At 44.2% G+C, this 17,610-nt stretch overlaps 1 protein-coding gene across 6 annotated transcripts in view; it reads right to left on the bottom strand.

The window, feature by feature from the left end:
- ABHD6 (abhydrolase domain containing 6, acylglycerol lipase) overlaps positions 1–17,610 on the bottom strand; it is a 120,617-nt gene that overhangs the window by 20,548 nt on the left and 82,459 nt on the right. For all 6 annotated transcript variants that reach the window (XM_073811267.1, XM_019947718.3, XM_073811269.1 and 3 more), the window contains 2 exons: positions 15,159–15,223; positions 6,888–7,040 (listed from right to left, as the gene is read on the bottom strand). In XM_073811267.1, the coding sequence (XP_073667368.1) occupies positions 6,888–7,006 (119 nt within the window). In that variant the 5' untranslated portion in view covers positions 7,007–7,040; positions 15,159–15,223. The remainder of the gene's footprint in view (positions 1–6,887; positions 7,041–15,158; positions 15,224–17,610) is intronic.

The raw sequence follows: 17,610 nt of genomic DNA, 5'->3' as shown, positions 1-17,610 counted from the left end.
ATATACACTAATATGTATAAAATAGATAACTAATGAGAACCTGCTGTAGAGCATAGGGTACTCTACTTCACTTCACTGTATACAGCAGAAATTAACACAACATTGTAAAACAACTATATCCCCAGAAAAGCAAATCCTTCTCGCCATTAAGGTAATAGTTGTAAACTAAGTTGACAGCTGTAAACTAAGTTCCCACTTCTCCATTCTCTGGCCATTGAATAAAGCTTGCACTGCTTCAATCTCAAAAAAAAAAAGAAACCCAACTGAACTATATACTTACAAATAGTTAAAAAGGTAAATTTTATATTGTGTATATTTTACCACAATTAAAATAGAAAAAGAAAGAAATCCATACCCATGAGCACTCACTCACCATTCTCCTCTGCAGCTACTGGCAACCACCAGTTTACTTCAAGTCTCTATGCATTTGCCTATTCTAGACATTTCCCATGAATGGGTTCATTCAATATGTGGCCTTTTGTGTCTGGCGTATTTCACTTAGAGTGTTTTCAAGTTCATCCATTATAGAATATATCAGTATTTTATTCCTTTTTAAGGCTAAATAATATTCCATCATATGGATATGCCATATTTGTTTATCCATTCATCTGTTGATGGACATTTGGGTTGTTTCCACTTCTGAGCTATTAGGAATAGTGCCACTATGAACATACATATACAAGTTTTCCTATGGACATATGTTTTCTGTTCTCTTGGGTGTTCTCAGTTCATGTAGGAGTAGAATTCCTGGGTCATATAGTAGCTTTTAAAAAAAAAAACCTTTTGAGGAACTGCCAGACTGTATTCCAAAGTGGTTACATCATTTCACATTCTCCACTAGCAGTATATGAGGGATCCAATTTCTCTACATCCTTCATTGTTATTTTTTAGAGAAACTTTCAATGTAAGTATAAATAATACAGAAAAGTACACATATTGTAAGTGTACAGTCTGATGAATCTGCACAAAGTGAATGAACCCATTATCTGCCACCCAGATCAAGGTCTAGACTACGACCAGCATCCCAGATATTCACCTCATGCCCCTCCCCATTAATACCTCCTAAAGGCACCCACTACCTCATTTTCAAACAGGAGAGTTCTGCATGTTTTAGAATTTTATCATACAATAAGTTCTTATTTGTATCTGACTCCTTCCACTCAATATTATGTTTGTAAGGATCATTCATGTTGTAAAATGTAGCATTACTTCTTTCCATTTTCATAGCTATATAGTACTCCATTGTGTGAATAATGGTATGATTATACCTCAATTCATTTATCTATTACAGTATTAATGGACATTGGGTATTTCCAGTTTGGAGGTGTTATAAATGGAGCTGCTATGGAACATTTTTGTATATATCTTTTGATCAATACATATACACACTTCTGTTGGGTGAAATCAGTGGGTCATTTTGTCAAACAGTTTTCCAAAGTGGATGAACCAGTTTACACTTCAGTCAACAATACACCAGATTCTAGTTGTTGCAAATCTGTAGTGGGTTAATAGTATCCCGCTAGAATTCATGTCCACCTGGAAACCGTGAATATGACCTTATTTGGAAATAGGGTCTCTGCAGATGTAGTCAAGTTAAGTTGAGGTCATAGTGGATTAGGGCTGGCTTCAAATCCAATGCAACTGGTGTCCTTATAAGAGAGAAATTAGGACACAGAAACACACAGAAGGAAGAACACCATGTGAAGACAGAGGCAGAGACTGGAGTAACACAACTACAAGTCAAGGAATGCCAAGGGTTGCTGGCAACCAGTAGACGCTAGGGACGGGGAAATGGAACAGATCCTCCCTCAGAGAGTCCAGAAGGAACCAACCTTGCCAGCACTTTGGTTTAGTATTTCTAGCCTCCAGGGCTGTGAGAGAATAAATTTCTGTTGTTGAAAGGCACCCAGTTTGTGGCAATTTGTTACAGCAGCCCTAGGGAACTAATACAACATCCTTGCCAATACTTGGAATTGTCAGTCAGCCCTTTTCATTTTAGCCATTCTGATGGGTGTGAAATGGTATCTCACTGTGGTTTTAATTTGAATATCCCTTAGGGCCAACAAAATTGATCATCATTTCACATGTTTATTGGCCATGATCTCCCCGTCTTTAGGTCAAGTGTATATAATACGACATAACCGTGGGAGTGATATTTCATCATACTCACAGGTTCTGGGGATTATGGAGGTAGTTCTTGGTGGGGCTGTTTTAGTAATTCTACCTGCCAAAGGGGTCAAGTTTGACTTTTTTGAGGATGGATATCTAGTTAACCTAGTCCCCTTTCCCTGCTGCAGAGCAGTGCTACCTGTCACAATTCAAGAGACCGTATCTATGTACACCTGCTACCGGACTCTCCTGTCCCGTTGGTTTATTTGTCCTTTGTGCCAATTTCACCGTCTTGACTGCTATTGCTTAATAATTAGTCTTGATAGCTGGTAGTGTAAATCATCTAATATTGTTCTCCTTCAAGACTGTCTCGCTTAATTTTTTTTTACTTTTTTTTTTAAATTTTTATTTATTTATTTTTATTTTTGGCTGTGTTGGGTCTTCGTTTCTGTGCGAGGGCTTTCTCTAGTTGCGGCAAGCGGGGGCCACTCTTCATCATGGTGCGTGGGCCTTTCACTGTCGCGGCCTCTCTTGTTGCGGGGCACAGGCTCCAGACGCGCAGGCTCAGTAGTTGTGGCTCACGGTCCTAGTTGCTCCACGGCATGTGGGATCTTCCCAGACCAGGGCTCGAACCTGTGTCCCCTGCATTGGCAGGCAGATTCTCAACCACTGCGCCACCAGGGAAGCCCTGTCTTGCTTAATTTGGCTCTTTGCTTTTCCTTATAAATGTAAGAATCAGTTTATTAAATTCCATAAGAAAAAAACCTGCTGGGATTTTAAAACGTGTGTACACTGAATCTACAGGTCACTGTAGGGAAATCTGACATCTCTCTATTGGAAAGTCTTGCAACTCACAAATATTGTCTATTCCCTCCATTAATTTAGGTCGCTCAAAATTTCTCTCACTAATACTCTGTAGTTTTCTGAGTAAAGGCTTTGCACATAGTTCTTTAGATTTATTCTTAGGTATTTTATATTTGTTGATACAAGATATTTTCATTTTCTATTTGTTTGTTGCTATTATATAAGAATACAACTGATTTTTGTTTACTTATCTTGTATTTAGCAATCTTGCCAAATTCACATTTATTTATTTATTTATTTATTTTTGGCTGCTTTGGGTCTTCGTTGCTGTGCACAGGCTTTCTCTAGTTGTGGTGAACGGGGGCTAGTCTTCGTTGTGGTGCACAGGCTTCTCATTGCGGTGGCTTCTCTTGTTACAGAGCATGGGCTCTAGGCACACGGGCTTCAGAAGTTGTGGTGTGTGGATTCAGTAGTTGTGGCTCGCGGGATCTTGAGTGCAGGCTCAGTAGTTGTGGTGCACGGGCTTAGTTGCTCTGCAGCATGTAGGATCTTCCCGGACCAGGGCTCGAACCCGTGTCCCCTGCATTGGCAGGCAGATTCTTAACCACTGCGCCACCAGGGAAGCCCCTCACATTTTTAATTTTAACAAATTATCGATAGATTCTTCTGGACTTCCTACATACACAATCATGCCATCAGAAACAACATCAGTTTTGTTTCTTCTTTTCCAATTATCCTCTTCTCTCTCTTATATGTATGATTTCTTATCTTTTTTTTTTTTTTTTTTTGCGGTACACGGGCCTCTCACTGTGTAGCCTCTCCCGTTGCAGAGCACAGGCTCCGGACGCGCAGGCTCAGCGGCCATGGCTCACGGGCCCAGCCGCTTCGCGGCATGTGGGATCTTCCCAGACCGGGGCACGAACCCACGTCCCCTGCATCGGCAGGCGGACTCTCATCCACTGCACCACCAGGGAAGCCCCGGTGAACAGTTTTGACAGTTTAGAAAACGAAAGCCAGAGCAGCCCCTGATGTCACCCACAGTGGCCACGGCATCTCCAGTGTGGCTGCCTGTGGACTCTCACAGCCACGTGTTTGCCATCTCCTGAAGGAGCTATCACAGTCCCCATCTCTGTGGAACTGTGCTAGCCATGCTCCAGGGACACTTAGACCCAGAGAGAATTCTCTGAAGGCTGGCTGTGACCCACCGGGGGGTCTGTGCCCCTGAGGAACTCAGAAGACCTAGAGGGAAGTCCAGGCGAGAGCGCCCCGAGATGCCTTCCTCATACCCATACGCTCACTCGGCAGCGTGGCTTGGGGTATCAGGGATGCCCAGCTACCTCTACTGCCTGCTGTTCCTGTTCACATCGCAATCCTGAAAATTAACTTGGCTAAGCCAGGTCTGCAGGGTGAACCTTTGGGTGGTCATTACGGGCAGCTGAGTAAATGAAGGCCTTTGGAGGAGCAGCTGTGGTTAAGGGACATTAAGTGGCTCACAGCAAAGCTGCTCATCCTATGACAACCACTGTGAAAGTGTCACTTGCAGTGAGGTGATGTGAAGCAAACAGGCTGTGCGTTTCAGTGGGGTGGGGGAAGCCGCTCACAGGAATTCCAGCGACCCTGCAATGGCATTACAGGTGCTATTACCGTAATCACAGCCCCTCTGCCACAGCGCTACCCGGCATAATCCCAAAGGATTTCTAGGATTTTCATCCTCCCCAGCCAACTGGGTTTCTTCTTGGCCTGTGTGGCTGAGTTCACAAAATAAAGAGATCTGTGTTCATCCTCCAGCTACAGCTCTGAGTGAAGTGACAGGCATGGGCAGGCTTTAGGTCACCTGCATCTGCGCTGTCAGATAATAAAGGACTGAATGTTCTCTGTGGGGCCTCTCTGGGTTTTGGTGGTATTACTTGTTCATAAGAGTGAATTATTTGCTATGAGGCATTATTCATAATAGCAAAACGTGGAAACAACGCAAACGTCCATTTGGATAAATAAAATGTGGTATAACCATACAATGGACCATTATTCAGCCATCACAATGAACAAAGTACAGATAGACGCTGCAGCATGGGTAAGCCTTGAAAAGCGCAAGCCAGACCCCCAAAAAACACAAATTGTACGATCTCGTTTATATGAAATGTCCACGACAGGCAAATCCAAAGAGACAGAAGGTAGATTACTAGTTACCAGGGGATGAAGAGAGGAGAAAACTGGGAGTACCTGCTAACAAGTATGGGGGTTCTTTTGGAGGAGATGGAAATGTTCTCAATTAGATAGTGGTAATTCACAGTACGGTGAAAGCCAATTAAATGTACACTTTCAAATGGTGAAGTTTAAATTATATGAATTTTAACTCAAAAAAGTCAATTATTTGCTATGAAGTTAATTTTCTCTTGAAAGATCAAGCATCAAAATTACTCTAACATTCTGACTCTGAAAGCCTTCTCCACGATGGCCCAAGGAACTGGGTGTTGGGGGGCTCTGCAGCAGAGGCTGGTTTCCGCATGCGGTGGGTAGAATGATCACACCTCTGCATGCAGCCATATACGTGGTTATGGGTCACGTCGCTGAACGGCATTCTCTGCTTCACTTCAAGGGTGGAGAGGGGCACACCACTCTGGCCTCTCCACGTCAGGGGCCACATGGGAGCCTTGGCCCCAAAGCACTCCTACTGCCAGTGCTTCAAGGGCTATGGCATTTAAGCAGGCAGAGTCTTAGCTTCATCAATGCGGAGGTGGGTCCTGGGTGACCCTAGCAAGGGGTCATCACCTCCCCACAAGAGTGAGTGAAACATGAAAGCTCCCTTCTGTTCAATTAGCTTCTTTTCAAGGATCAGAGCCTGGCTGGCAGGCGGAAAATTCCACACTCTAATGAAACAAAAGGGAGCCAGAACGGAGGGCAGAGAAAGGGCACAGGCACAACCTCCCTGCATTCTTTTCTCAGGGCACAGAACGCAGTCCTAAGTTTCAGAAGTTGTGATTAAATCTCAGTGTGCTTCCCTATGGCACAGAGAGGAACCAGGTCTATTTCAGTATTTCCTTCATCATGGGATGAAACCATGGGAGTGTGAGAGGTGATTTTATTTGGTAAATGGACTGTGGCATGAAAAGTCCCTGAGGCACATCATGAGAAAGTTTCTCTCTTTTCAACTGTTAACCTTCTGATTCCATCAAGGAGAAAGGCTCTATACCTTTCACACCTCTCAGACTTTTTAACACAGAGAAAGGAGAGAGTCTTTGGTAGGCAATGGTATCTAGGCTAGAATTTATGAACAGAGTTTAATGGCATTGTGCTTATTTTTACTTTCTTATATTAATTTAATATTTTTGGTATGTATGGCAAGCTTTCCACTTAAGGTAGTGATATGTCACTCTTAAACTGATTGAAGGTTTTCTTAAAAAGTCACTTTAAAGAAAATACAAAAGAAAAGTAGAGGTGGTATGCAGATAGAGCAAGAAGCATAAAGGTGACTCAAGAATGACAGAAGTTTTGGAAACTTCTTTTCCGTCACTTTACTAATGAACACTTTTTTTTTTTTTGGCGTCCCTGGGTGGGCGCGACTAATGATTGCTTTTAAAAACATCTAAAACCATTCTGTCCTATCCATGCCATCTCCACGATCCTACTCTTTCTAACTCATTTTTCAGTGTATTTCACTGTACCTGTCAAGACATCACTGGATCAGAATCCAACGGCCAAGAAAAACCAAAGGAATTACCATGAATCAGTGATGTTGGGAGACAGGGTGGTCTCCTGAGTAAAGACACCATCAGAAACCTGGAAGAATTTACCTGGGGAGAAGCTACCACTACTTCAGGAACACTCCCAACATTCAAGAAAGGACGTCTTTCAACTTTTCTGTAAGTTTGAAATATTTCATGATAAATGTTGAACAGCCACAACCAAAAAGGACGAGCAGAGAAGGTGGCATGGTCATGATACTCCTGAAAACTTGAACTATAAAACGAACTTACCAGTAATAGATTCTTATCAGTGCCGAAGGCCACAGGAGAAATGAGGCTACAAACGCCAGGATCGGGATGGCCAGCGTCCCACCCGCGATCACAAACATGTTAACCACGTCAAGATCCATCCTGCGCTTTAGGGCTGGCTGACACCTGCAGGGGCTGAAGAGAGAGACAGTATTGAAACTCCGTCTCAGGGACTTCCCTGATGGCGCAGCGGGTAAGAATCCGCCTGCCAATGCAGGGGACACGGGTTCAATCCCTGGTCCGGGAAGATCCCACATGCACTGGAGCAACTAAGCCCGTGAGCCACAACTACTGAAGCCTACGCGCCCAGAGCCCGTGCTCCACAACAAGAGAAGCCACCGCAATGAGGAGTCCACGCACTGCAACGAAGAGTAGCCTCAGCTCGCCGCAGCTAAAGAAAGCCTGCGTGCAGCAACAAAGACCCAATGCGGCCAAAAATAAATAAAATTTTTTTTTTAATTTAAAAAAAAGAAAGTCCATCTCAGGAGACAAGGTGAAGAAGCAAAGCAGAACAGAGAAGTGAATGACACAGAATGAGAGCAAGGATCAGGAGGCAAGTGCTTTAAAAGATCTAAATAGGCAGGACAACTAAATGTAATGAGGAATCCTTAAGATGACCCTGGAGTTTTTTTTAAGCTATTAAGGAAACTGGGGACAACTGGGGAAATGTAAGTAAGGACTGGTTATTAGATAATATTATTGTATTAGTGAGTGTGGCGATGAAATTGTGGTTATGTTTATATGTAAGAGAACGTCCTTGTTCCTAGCGTCTGCTGAAGTATTAAGGGATAAAGAATAGTAATATCTGCTACTCACTTTTAAAAGTTGAGGAGAGAAAAAATGTATATGTGTGTGTGTGAGCGTGTGTGCATCTGTGCGTGCATTGTGCACATGCGTGTGTGCATGCGTGTGTGCATCTGGGTTTGCCCATGTGTGTGTGTGCATGCGTGCATGTGTGTGTAGGGGAGGGAGAAATAAAGTAAGTGTGGTGAAATGTACTGGTAACCTCTAACTTTCCTACTAGGTTTGCAATTTTTTTTTTTTTTTGCGGTACGCGGGCCTCTCACTGTTGTGGCCTCTCCCGTTGCGGAGCACAGGCTCCGGACGCGCAGGCTCAGCGGCCATGGCTCACAGGCCCAGCCGCTCCACGGCATGTGGGATCTTCCCGGACCGGGCACGAACCCGCGTCCCCCCCCCATCGGCAGGTGGACTCTCAACCACCGTGCCACCAGGGAAGCCCTTAGGTTTGCAATTTTTAAAAATGAAAAGTTAGGGAGGACAGAAGGCCTGGAAGGAAGGAAGGAAGGGAGGAAGGGAGGAGAGGAAGGAAAACATACACATGTACACATGGATGCTTATCTATATACAGACTATCACTGGAAGGTGTACAAGAAACCAGCAACAGTGGTTGCATCTGAGGTGGGAATCAGATGGGTGTCAGGGATAGAGGGAGACTTGCTTTTCACGGTCTACCCTTTAAAATCTTTGCTTATGTATCATGTACAGGCACAGACTTCACATATAAGTGATATACAGTAAAACGTTAGGAGGGAACACATTAGAACAGCAGAGTTTTCAGTATACTTTCTGATGTCCTTCCATAGACTTGGTGGACACATCTGAAGGCTAGGATGTGAGCTCCAGGAGGGGAGGGACTGTATCCCCAGCATTCAGACTAGGGCCTGACCCATTTCTAGGCACTCTAGAAATCACCACTGAATTAGAGGTCCCCACCCAGTCCTGTCTCATGAACTCACTCACAACATGTTTTTTTTTTTTTCATGGAATAAAAAATATTTCAAGTCCCGTCATCCTCCCCAATAGAGAAAACGACTTCTGCAAGGATCTGTAAGTCAGGTGTGGCCCTTTGCCATCTGAGGACTTGGCCACTTGTGTTAAGTGTGCATCTCACTAACATAAAAAAGAGGCTTCTTCAAGAAAAAGCAAACATCTAGCAAATCATGGTCTTCCTTATATTTCCTGTGAAATGGAAGGCTTTGTCCCATACACCTCTATCAACTGATGTGTGTTTCAATTTTATAATGATTTCAAGATGGCACAGTATGACCACTGAGCATGGGGGTCAGCCAACTTTTTCTGTAAAGGGCAGACGATAAATATTTCAGCATTGTGGGTTATAAGGTCTCTGTCGCAACTCTTCAAGCTGCCCTTGTAGCGAGACAGCAGCCATACAACATGTAATGAATGGGTGTGACTGTGTGCCAATAAAATTGTATTGTAAAAAACAGCCTTCAGGTTGTAATTTGCTAACCCTTGATAGAGCACACCAACTCCATCAGACAGGCAAGGCGAGTGTTTTATTCCCTATATTTATAGGTTGAGGCAACTAAGGCACAGAGAGGTTAAGTAACTTGCGCAAGGTCACTCAGCTGGTAGTCATGATTAAAAAACAAGTTTCTGGCTTGGACCCACTCTCTTTGCTCCTAACTCCACTTGGTCTAATTTTTTTCAAATGGCCTTTTCTCAATCTTTGTAACCTCTCTGCTTTTAAATACCCACATTTGTCACCCCTGATTTCTCCATGAAGATGTGACATCTCCATTTAGATGTTTGGTCTCTTGTGAGAGGTTTGGTGAAACAAGCCCCTCGGTCTAGAGGGGGAAACAGATACATCTGTAGGTGGGTTAGATGGTTCCTTTCAGTTTCACACACACTCTATCCGGGGACAGTACTGAGTCTAGGGTAATGAAAGCTGCCGCCTTCTCAGGGGCAAAAGCACTGTCTGTGTTTCTGATTCAACTGTCCTCTCAGTTTCTCAGTCACTGTAAACACTTTTTCCAGCACACTTATATCACTGGCCTCTTTCTCCTCCCAGAACCAGAGCTCCTAGACGGTAGGAATAATCATACATGTTCTTTCTAGTGCCTAGAATAAGCACAGGACACAAATAAGGTGCAAATGAATTAATGAAAATCAAAGTTACAAAATGGGTTCAATCCTATTTGTTTTAGGGACAACCATTCCCAGTGATGTTATAAGAGACCTGACTTTTCTCTCTTTCAATAATTACAAAACTCCCCAGAGGAGTCACCTATTTAATGCTGGATACAATTTACGATGCTACAAAGGCCCCACTGTCAAGGGGTAAGAAAATTAATCACAGAGTGAAGGGTATTTTACGAATCTATTTGAATAGTGTGGGTCACAAGAGTTGGTGAAGATGGGAACTGGCGGATTCAAGAGGACTTTTCCACATCACATAAAGGCCTTAAAAACTGCTGAGGGCCGCCGTGAATTCTGATTCCTGAGCTGCAGGAAGTTAACTGCATGCTGTTATTTTAGACTAGGAATTAGAACATTTTATGCCCAAAGCCATAGATGTCACAGACTCTGACACTGGAGATGGGAGCCCCAACATGAAGTCATGATCATCAAAAAGAAACCTCATGGCTTCATCAATGCCTGCTAGGGATGTCACAGTCAGTTTGGGGGAAGGTTTTATCTGGCTCCATCCTCCATTTAACGGCAGAATAAAGTCTTTAATAAGGAGCTTTTGCAGAGCATCATCAATTTAGCAAGGCTTGGACTTGTTACAAAGAATCCTGCACACTTTCCCTGATGACATCAAATACAGACAGGCCCTGAGCGAAGACACTCATGTTTTCTGAGTTTTCTATAAAGAGCTGACCATTATTCCTACCTCTGCAACATCCTTCGTTTTACAAAGGACTTGCCCCAGCCTTTGAAAAGGCAGCTGCCCTACCCTGCTGGGGTTTGTTTATAGGATGTTCTATGTACCCAAGGCTGGACACAGAAAAACTGAAGCCTTGTGAACCCAGAATCACCAATGACTGAACATCAACTAAGGGGTAGGGCGTGGAGTTTCCCTAAGCACAGGGACCAAACAACTGATGTTTGCGAGATGACTTCAGGGGGCAGAACACTCAGGGCTACACAGCATCAGGTAACACTCACATTCACACTGAGAAAGTCATCTCTTTGCAGTTCTTTTCCCGCCCTGCTTAGGTCAAAGAGAAACTCAGTGTGGTTACAAAATAGCTTTCTAACCCTTGAGCCTCCCGCAGGCAACGGTATCTAGCTATTTAATAACGTTGTGTTGATTTTTATGGATATTTTCAGTTTATGGTAGCGATGCACATTAATCTAAGTTAAAAGAAGGAAATGAGTTAAAGAAAAATGCTAATAGGTGATTCACGGATCTGGTGAACATCATGGTGGTGACAGATGAATGGCTGCCACTGGGGCAGATGTGTGTGATGGACGGGCACGCGGCTGGGGGTGGGGCACTCCGCTGGCTCTTCCACGCACCGGCTGGGAGACCTTGGTTTCCTCATCTATCAATGAGAACATTCGTCCAAAACATCTCATCTGCCTTTTCCTACTCTGGTGACTTAAAACATTTCTGAAATTATGCCAGACAATTGAAGAGTAGGATCTGGCTCGCTCCCCACGAGAATCTCGTTCCCTGTTACATTTTCCCCAAAACCTAAAACAGTATCTGGGAAATATCTGGTGCGTGGTTAATGTTTGATAACGTTTTGGTGTTTGATAATGGCTGAATAGACTGAAAAAGAAAAATGAACTTGTTTTACGTATCTGTTGTGTCACGTGAGACACCCCAGTGTTAATGACAGTGATTTCAGCGGCTTTGCAGCACAGTCTGACACGAGGGGACATCAGGAAGGAGAGCTGGTCTTTATGGTACCAGGGAGGGTAACACACTCTCACCCCGAGACCGGAGGCTCCCACGTGGCCTTCCCCTGTTAACATCCAAGCTGTGCATTCAGGGCCTTTATCTCTGAACGCAGGGACAAAAATTAATCAGTAGATCTAGATAAACATTGGACTCATGTTCCCAGGTTTAGTCAGGGGTTAGAGGTCAGGCATAACGTGTCACAACTGTCTTTTAATGTTCTCACTGACTTTTAAAACCCGTCATCCTGAGTTCTGATACTTTAATCTTAAGGTATAAAGCAAAATTCCAAGAATAAATAGAATGTAAAACACTTTTATAGAATCTTGCCTTCCCCTGGACATCATATGCCATCAATTTTGACAAACTAAAGTCCTGGTCTCTTCAAAATCATGATTATTTTAATAACTATAGCAACAACAATAATGACCATGGCCACTACCACCATAGCCAAAGATAGAAGAGCGACAGCCTCCATGTACTGGACGACTGCTGTATGCCAGGCCCCGTGTAGATGGTTCACACACATCCTCTCATTTTATCCTGCACAACACTGGGAGTAAGAAGCATTTCTCCCATTTTAAAGATGGAGAAACTGAAGCTTACAGAAGTTAACAAATGCCCCCAAGGTCACCTGACTGGTACCTGGCATGAGCTGCATTTCAGTCCAATCCTGTAGGTGTGCCTGGTTCATGCTACCTTTGCCTTCTCTCAGCACTTGCTAAAGCAGATATTTATTGTACATCAGTTACACAAAAGACCCGGAGTTCAGTGTTCCCATAGACATTCTTTGCACTTCTCCAGAACTATTTTAAGAGGATGTAACATGCTAACTTTACAAGTTAACAACTTGTTACCTTATTGTTGCTGGTGTCTTTGAATAACTAACCAGTGCTGGGACTTCCCTGGTGGTCCAGTGGTAAAGAATCCGTCTCACAATGCAGGCAACTAAGCCCTGAGTGCCTCAACTACAGAGCCTGCTAGAGCCCACGTGATCTGGAACACGCACGCCACAGCTAAAGAAGAGAAAACCCGTACACCACAACGAAGAGCCCATGTGCCGCTACTAAGAACCAACACACCCAAAAAACACCAAAAAACAACAAACAACAACAAACTAACCAGTGCTGCTCATAATTTTTTTCTTGAACTCTGCAATATGAAAATTCTTTCCACAGTGTTGTCCACCTGGAAAAAGCACTAAGTTCTTGAAATCTGAGTATAAAATCCCAGCTGTTAAACATTGTTGCATCTACCCAACACTGATTTCTGAAACGAGGTTCTTTTTTTTCAATAATTTTTATTTATTTATTTATTTAATTTATTTAGTTTTGGCTGCGTTGGGTCTTCCTTGCTGCGTGCGTGCTTTCTCTAGTTGCAGCAAGCGGGGGCTACTCTTCGTTGCGGTGCGTGGGCTTCTCTTGTCGCGGAGCATGGGCTCTAGGCACACGGGCGTCCGTAGTTGTGGCTCGCGGGCTCTAGAGCGCAGGCTCAGTAGCTGTGGCACATAGGCTTTGTTGCTCCGCGGCATGTGCGATCTTCCCGGACCAGGGCTCAAACCCATGTCCCCTGCATTGGCTGGCTGATTCTTAACCACTGCGCCACCAGGGAAGTCCTGAAACTAGGTTCTTGTAAAGATAAACCAATTCCTCAAAATTATCACTAGGGCTTCCCTGGTGGCGCAGTGGTTGAGAGTCCGCCTGCCGTTGCAGGGAACACGGGTTCGTGCCCCGGTCCGGGAGGATCCCACATGCCGCGGAGCAGCTAGGCCCGTGAGCCATGGCCGCTGAGCCTGCGCGTCCGGAGCCTGTGCTCCGCAACGGGAGAGGACACAACAGTGACAGGCCCGCGTACCGCAAAAAAAAAAAAAAAAAAAAACCTATTACTAATGACCAACAGCTAAAAAAGATACTAAGATTCTCTTGTATGGAAGCCCCAGGATTGATGAGATAGAGTAATTTGAGAAATGAGCAGCTCTAACGCCTTGTCACAGGAATCTTCTCCATCACGAAGGAAAATCGCACTGAAAGTTCCAAGGAAGTAGTTAAGCCTGCCCAGTCATCACTGAACGTGTGGCATGACCCTAGGATTGCTGCCATAAGGTGCTCACCTCTGCCCTCCTGGCCTTGTCTCCCCCTCACTCTGGCTGAGCCCATTCCTCCTCTGTACTTTGCAGCTCAGACACCCCTGCTGTTCAAACAAGCCATGGCTCTGAGCATGCAAAGCTTGGTTCCTAAGATTCTCTGCTCCTGCTCTCCCCTGGATATTCCCATGATACGCTCCTTACTTTTCCCCTTGAACAGTCCCATGATGAGCTCTTCATTGTCTTCCTTGAAGAGCTCACCATATCTACACCCTCTGCCACTCCCTCCTACAGGAAACGCAAAAATCAACATACCTGGCCAGGACCTTCTTCCAGACTCTTCCAAAAGCCTGCTTCACTATCTCCATGACCCAAAAGTCCTGTCCTACAAGGTCTCAGGTACATCTCTCCCCTTGCTCCTGACTTGTCGATTTCTGCCAACAGTATCCCCATCAGTCTGGCCTCCCAGACTCCGATGCATGTCTCACTCTTCCTCCTTGCTCAACACTCCTGTCAGACAAGGAGGTGCCAGCACTGGAGCCAACCTGTCTGAGTCTAGACAAACTGCACTGTTTATAGGTGGTTATTTAAATGTAAACTAATTAGATAAAATTCAAAGTTCAGTCCTTCAGTCACATCCATCACATTGTGAACGCTTGAGAGCCACATATAAATAGGAGCTGCTGCGCTGGACAGCACAGATTTAGGGTGTCCACACCCCCCGAAAGCCTGTGCAACCAATTCCTTTGGCTTAACATTTACTAGGAACGTCGTGGGGGAAGAAACATTCCCACCAGGTGTGAGACGTCGTAGGAGTCAGACCACAGCTCCCTCGGCCGCCACACTGCGTCCAGGTCGTCATCTCTCCTCGCTCCCACTTCTGTGAAGACTGCTCTTTCACACCCCGTTCAGTCCTTCCACCACCAGCTGCCAGAGGAATCTTCTCAGTTCACACCAAGGACAGGGGGCTCTGGTCTAGTGTGAACTCTGAGTACTCCGTATGATCCCGACTCAACTTCCTGGCCCCCACCTCCGCCTGCACCCCAAACATCCAACTCCTGCCCCCACAAAAGCCCCGCACAGCCTCACACTTCATCTCTCTCACACTGTCCCCTTCGTGTGGAGCACTTCTTTCCCGCCTGCCTGATGAACTCCTCTCTGTCTTTGGGGCTGATTCAAGTGTCACACTCCCCAGGAAAGCATACTGGTCCCCACAGGCCCAGGTCTTCTTGACTCCCTTCAAACTCAGAGCCCTGCTCCAGGCACAGTCTTTGAGAAGGGAGGGCTTTTGGATATATATCTTGAGCTTTAAAAATCTTCAGGTGCCCAATCCCCTCCCCACCAGACCTACTGAACCAGAGAACACTTCTGCCCCCAGACAGGCTGGCCTGCAGAAGGGTGCCAGGGAGCTTACAGAGTAGCCCCAGTCTCATTAAAGGGCTGCCTTGCCCGCCCGCCCACCCCGTAATATATGGTGTTAAAAATCTATACTCACTCTTTGAAGAGCACAGCCTTCTTTCCCAACTGCTACTGGCTCTGGCAGAAGCTGAAATTGAGACTCTGGAATCACAGGAAAGAAAATGACAAAGCATTAAATCATATCAGAGAATACGAATGAAGGGCTAACAACCAACCGGGGAGGCAGAACATCTCCTCCTGGGCACAGGAGAAGTGCAAATATCCTGTGGCTTTAAAGTTCCCTCCGGGTCAGGTCACCTCCCCTAATTAAACAACCTGCACCAAGGGTAGGCAGGGCAAGTGAGATAAAGAGCTTGGCCAGGAGGGTGTGAAGGTCAAAGAAGGAATCTGCAATGAGGATAAAGCAAGGGACTGAGCTGGTGATACCTGGCCTGCAGGAGCGAGAAAGGCAATAAGGGAAACAGGCATGCTTGGGTGAGAGGGGATACTGAAGGCTTGAAACTTAACTAAGACCTTCAAATAAAGATTAAAACTCCCCTTCTCCACCTGGGATTAGGGTTACCTAAAGTTATACTCACAAAGGAATGAGAGGAAGGTGGCAACCAATGGGAAAATGAATACAGTATTTCTATTAGAGTGGCTACAGAGAGGGGACCGCAAAGCTCAAAAACAGGGCTGGACAGAGCAGAGATGCTGGCAAAGGCACTGCAGCAGAAAAATGAGGAGACAGGTAGATGAGTGATTGAAGGTCACAAAACCCCTGAATTATTCCAGAGGGGTCAAGGAATTAAACATAAAAAAATAACACCGAGATAGCCTCATCCACCAGAGAGCAGACAGCAGAAGCAAGAAGAACTACAATCCTGCAGCCTGAGGAACAAAAACCACATTCACAGAAAGATAGACAAGATGTACCAGATGAAGGAACAAGATAAAACCCCAGAAAAACAACTAAATGAAGTGGAGATAGGTAACCTTCCAGAAAAAGAATTCAGAATAACGATAGTGAAGATGATCCAGGACCTCGGAAAAAGAATGGAGGCAAAGATCAAGAAGATGCAAGAAATGTTTAACAAAGACCTAGAAGAATTAAAGAACAAACAAACACAGATGAACAATACAACAACTGAAATGAAAACTACACTAGAAGGAATCAATAGCAGAATAACTGAGGCAGAAGAACGGATAAGTGACCTGGAAGACAGAATGCTGCGGAACAGAATAAAGAAAAAAGAATGAAAAGAAGTGAAGACAGCCTAAGAGACCTCTGAGACAACATTAAACGCAACAACATTCGCATTATAGGGGTCCCAGAAGGAGAAGAGAGAGAGAAAGAACCAGAGAAAATATTTGAAGAGATTATAGTCAAAAACCTCCCTAACATCGGAAAGGAAACAGCCACCCAAGTCTAGGAAGCACAGCGAGTCCCATACAGGATAAACCTAAGGAGAAAAATGCCGAGACACACAGTAATCAAATTGGCAAATATTAAAGACAAAGAAAAATTATTGAAAGCAGCAAGGGAAAAACGACAAATAACATACAAGGGAACTCCCATGAGGTTAACAGCTGATTTCTCAGCAGAAACTCTACAAGCCAGAAGGGAGTGGCATGATATACTTAAAGTGATGAAAGGGAAGAACCTACAACCAAGATTACTCTACCCAGCAAGGATCTCATTCAGATTCAATGGAGAAATCAAAAGCTTTACAGACAATCAAAAGCTAAGAGAATTCAGCACCACCAAACCAGCTCTACAACAAATGCTAAAGGAACTTCTCTAAGTGGGAAACACAAGAGAAACAAGGACCTACAAAAACAAACCCAAAACAATTAAGAAAATGGTAATAGGAACACACATATTGATAATTACCTTAAACGTGAATGGATTAAATGCTCCAACCAAAAGACACAGGCTTGCTGAATGGACACAAAAACAAGACCCATATATATGCTGTCTACAAGAGACCCACTTCAGACCTAGGGATACATACAGACTGAAAGTGAGGGGACAGAAAAAGATATTCCATGCAAATGGAAATCAAAAGAAAGCTGGAACAGCAATACTCATATCAGATAAAATAGACTTTAAAATAAAGAAAGTTACAAGAGAAAAGGAAGGACACTACATAATGATCAAGGGATCAATCCAAGAAGAACATATAACAATTATAAATATATATGCACCCAACATAGGAACACCTCAATACATAAGGCAACTGCTAACAGCTATAAAAGAGGAAATCGACAGTAACACAATCATAGTGGGGGACTTTAACACCTCACTTACACCAATGGACAGATCATCCAAAATGAAAATAAATAAGGAAACAGAAGCTTTAAATGACACAATAGACCAGATAGATTTAATTGATATTTATAGGACATTCCATCCAAAAACAGCAGATTACACTTTCTTCTCAAGTGCAAGACGGAACATTCTCCAGGACAGATCACATCTTGGGTCACAAATCAAGCCTCAGTAAATTTAAGAAAACTGAAATCATATCAAGCATCTTTTCTGACCA

Source organism: Tursiops truncatus, chromosome 10, assembly GCF_011762595.2.
Source record: "Tursiops truncatus isolate mTurTru1 chromosome 10, mTurTru1.mat.Y, whole genome shotgun sequence".
Lineage (NCBI taxonomy): Eukaryota > Metazoa > Chordata > Mammalia > Artiodactyla > Delphinidae > Tursiops > Tursiops truncatus.
This window is presented reverse-complemented; position numbering and strand designations above follow the sequence as displayed.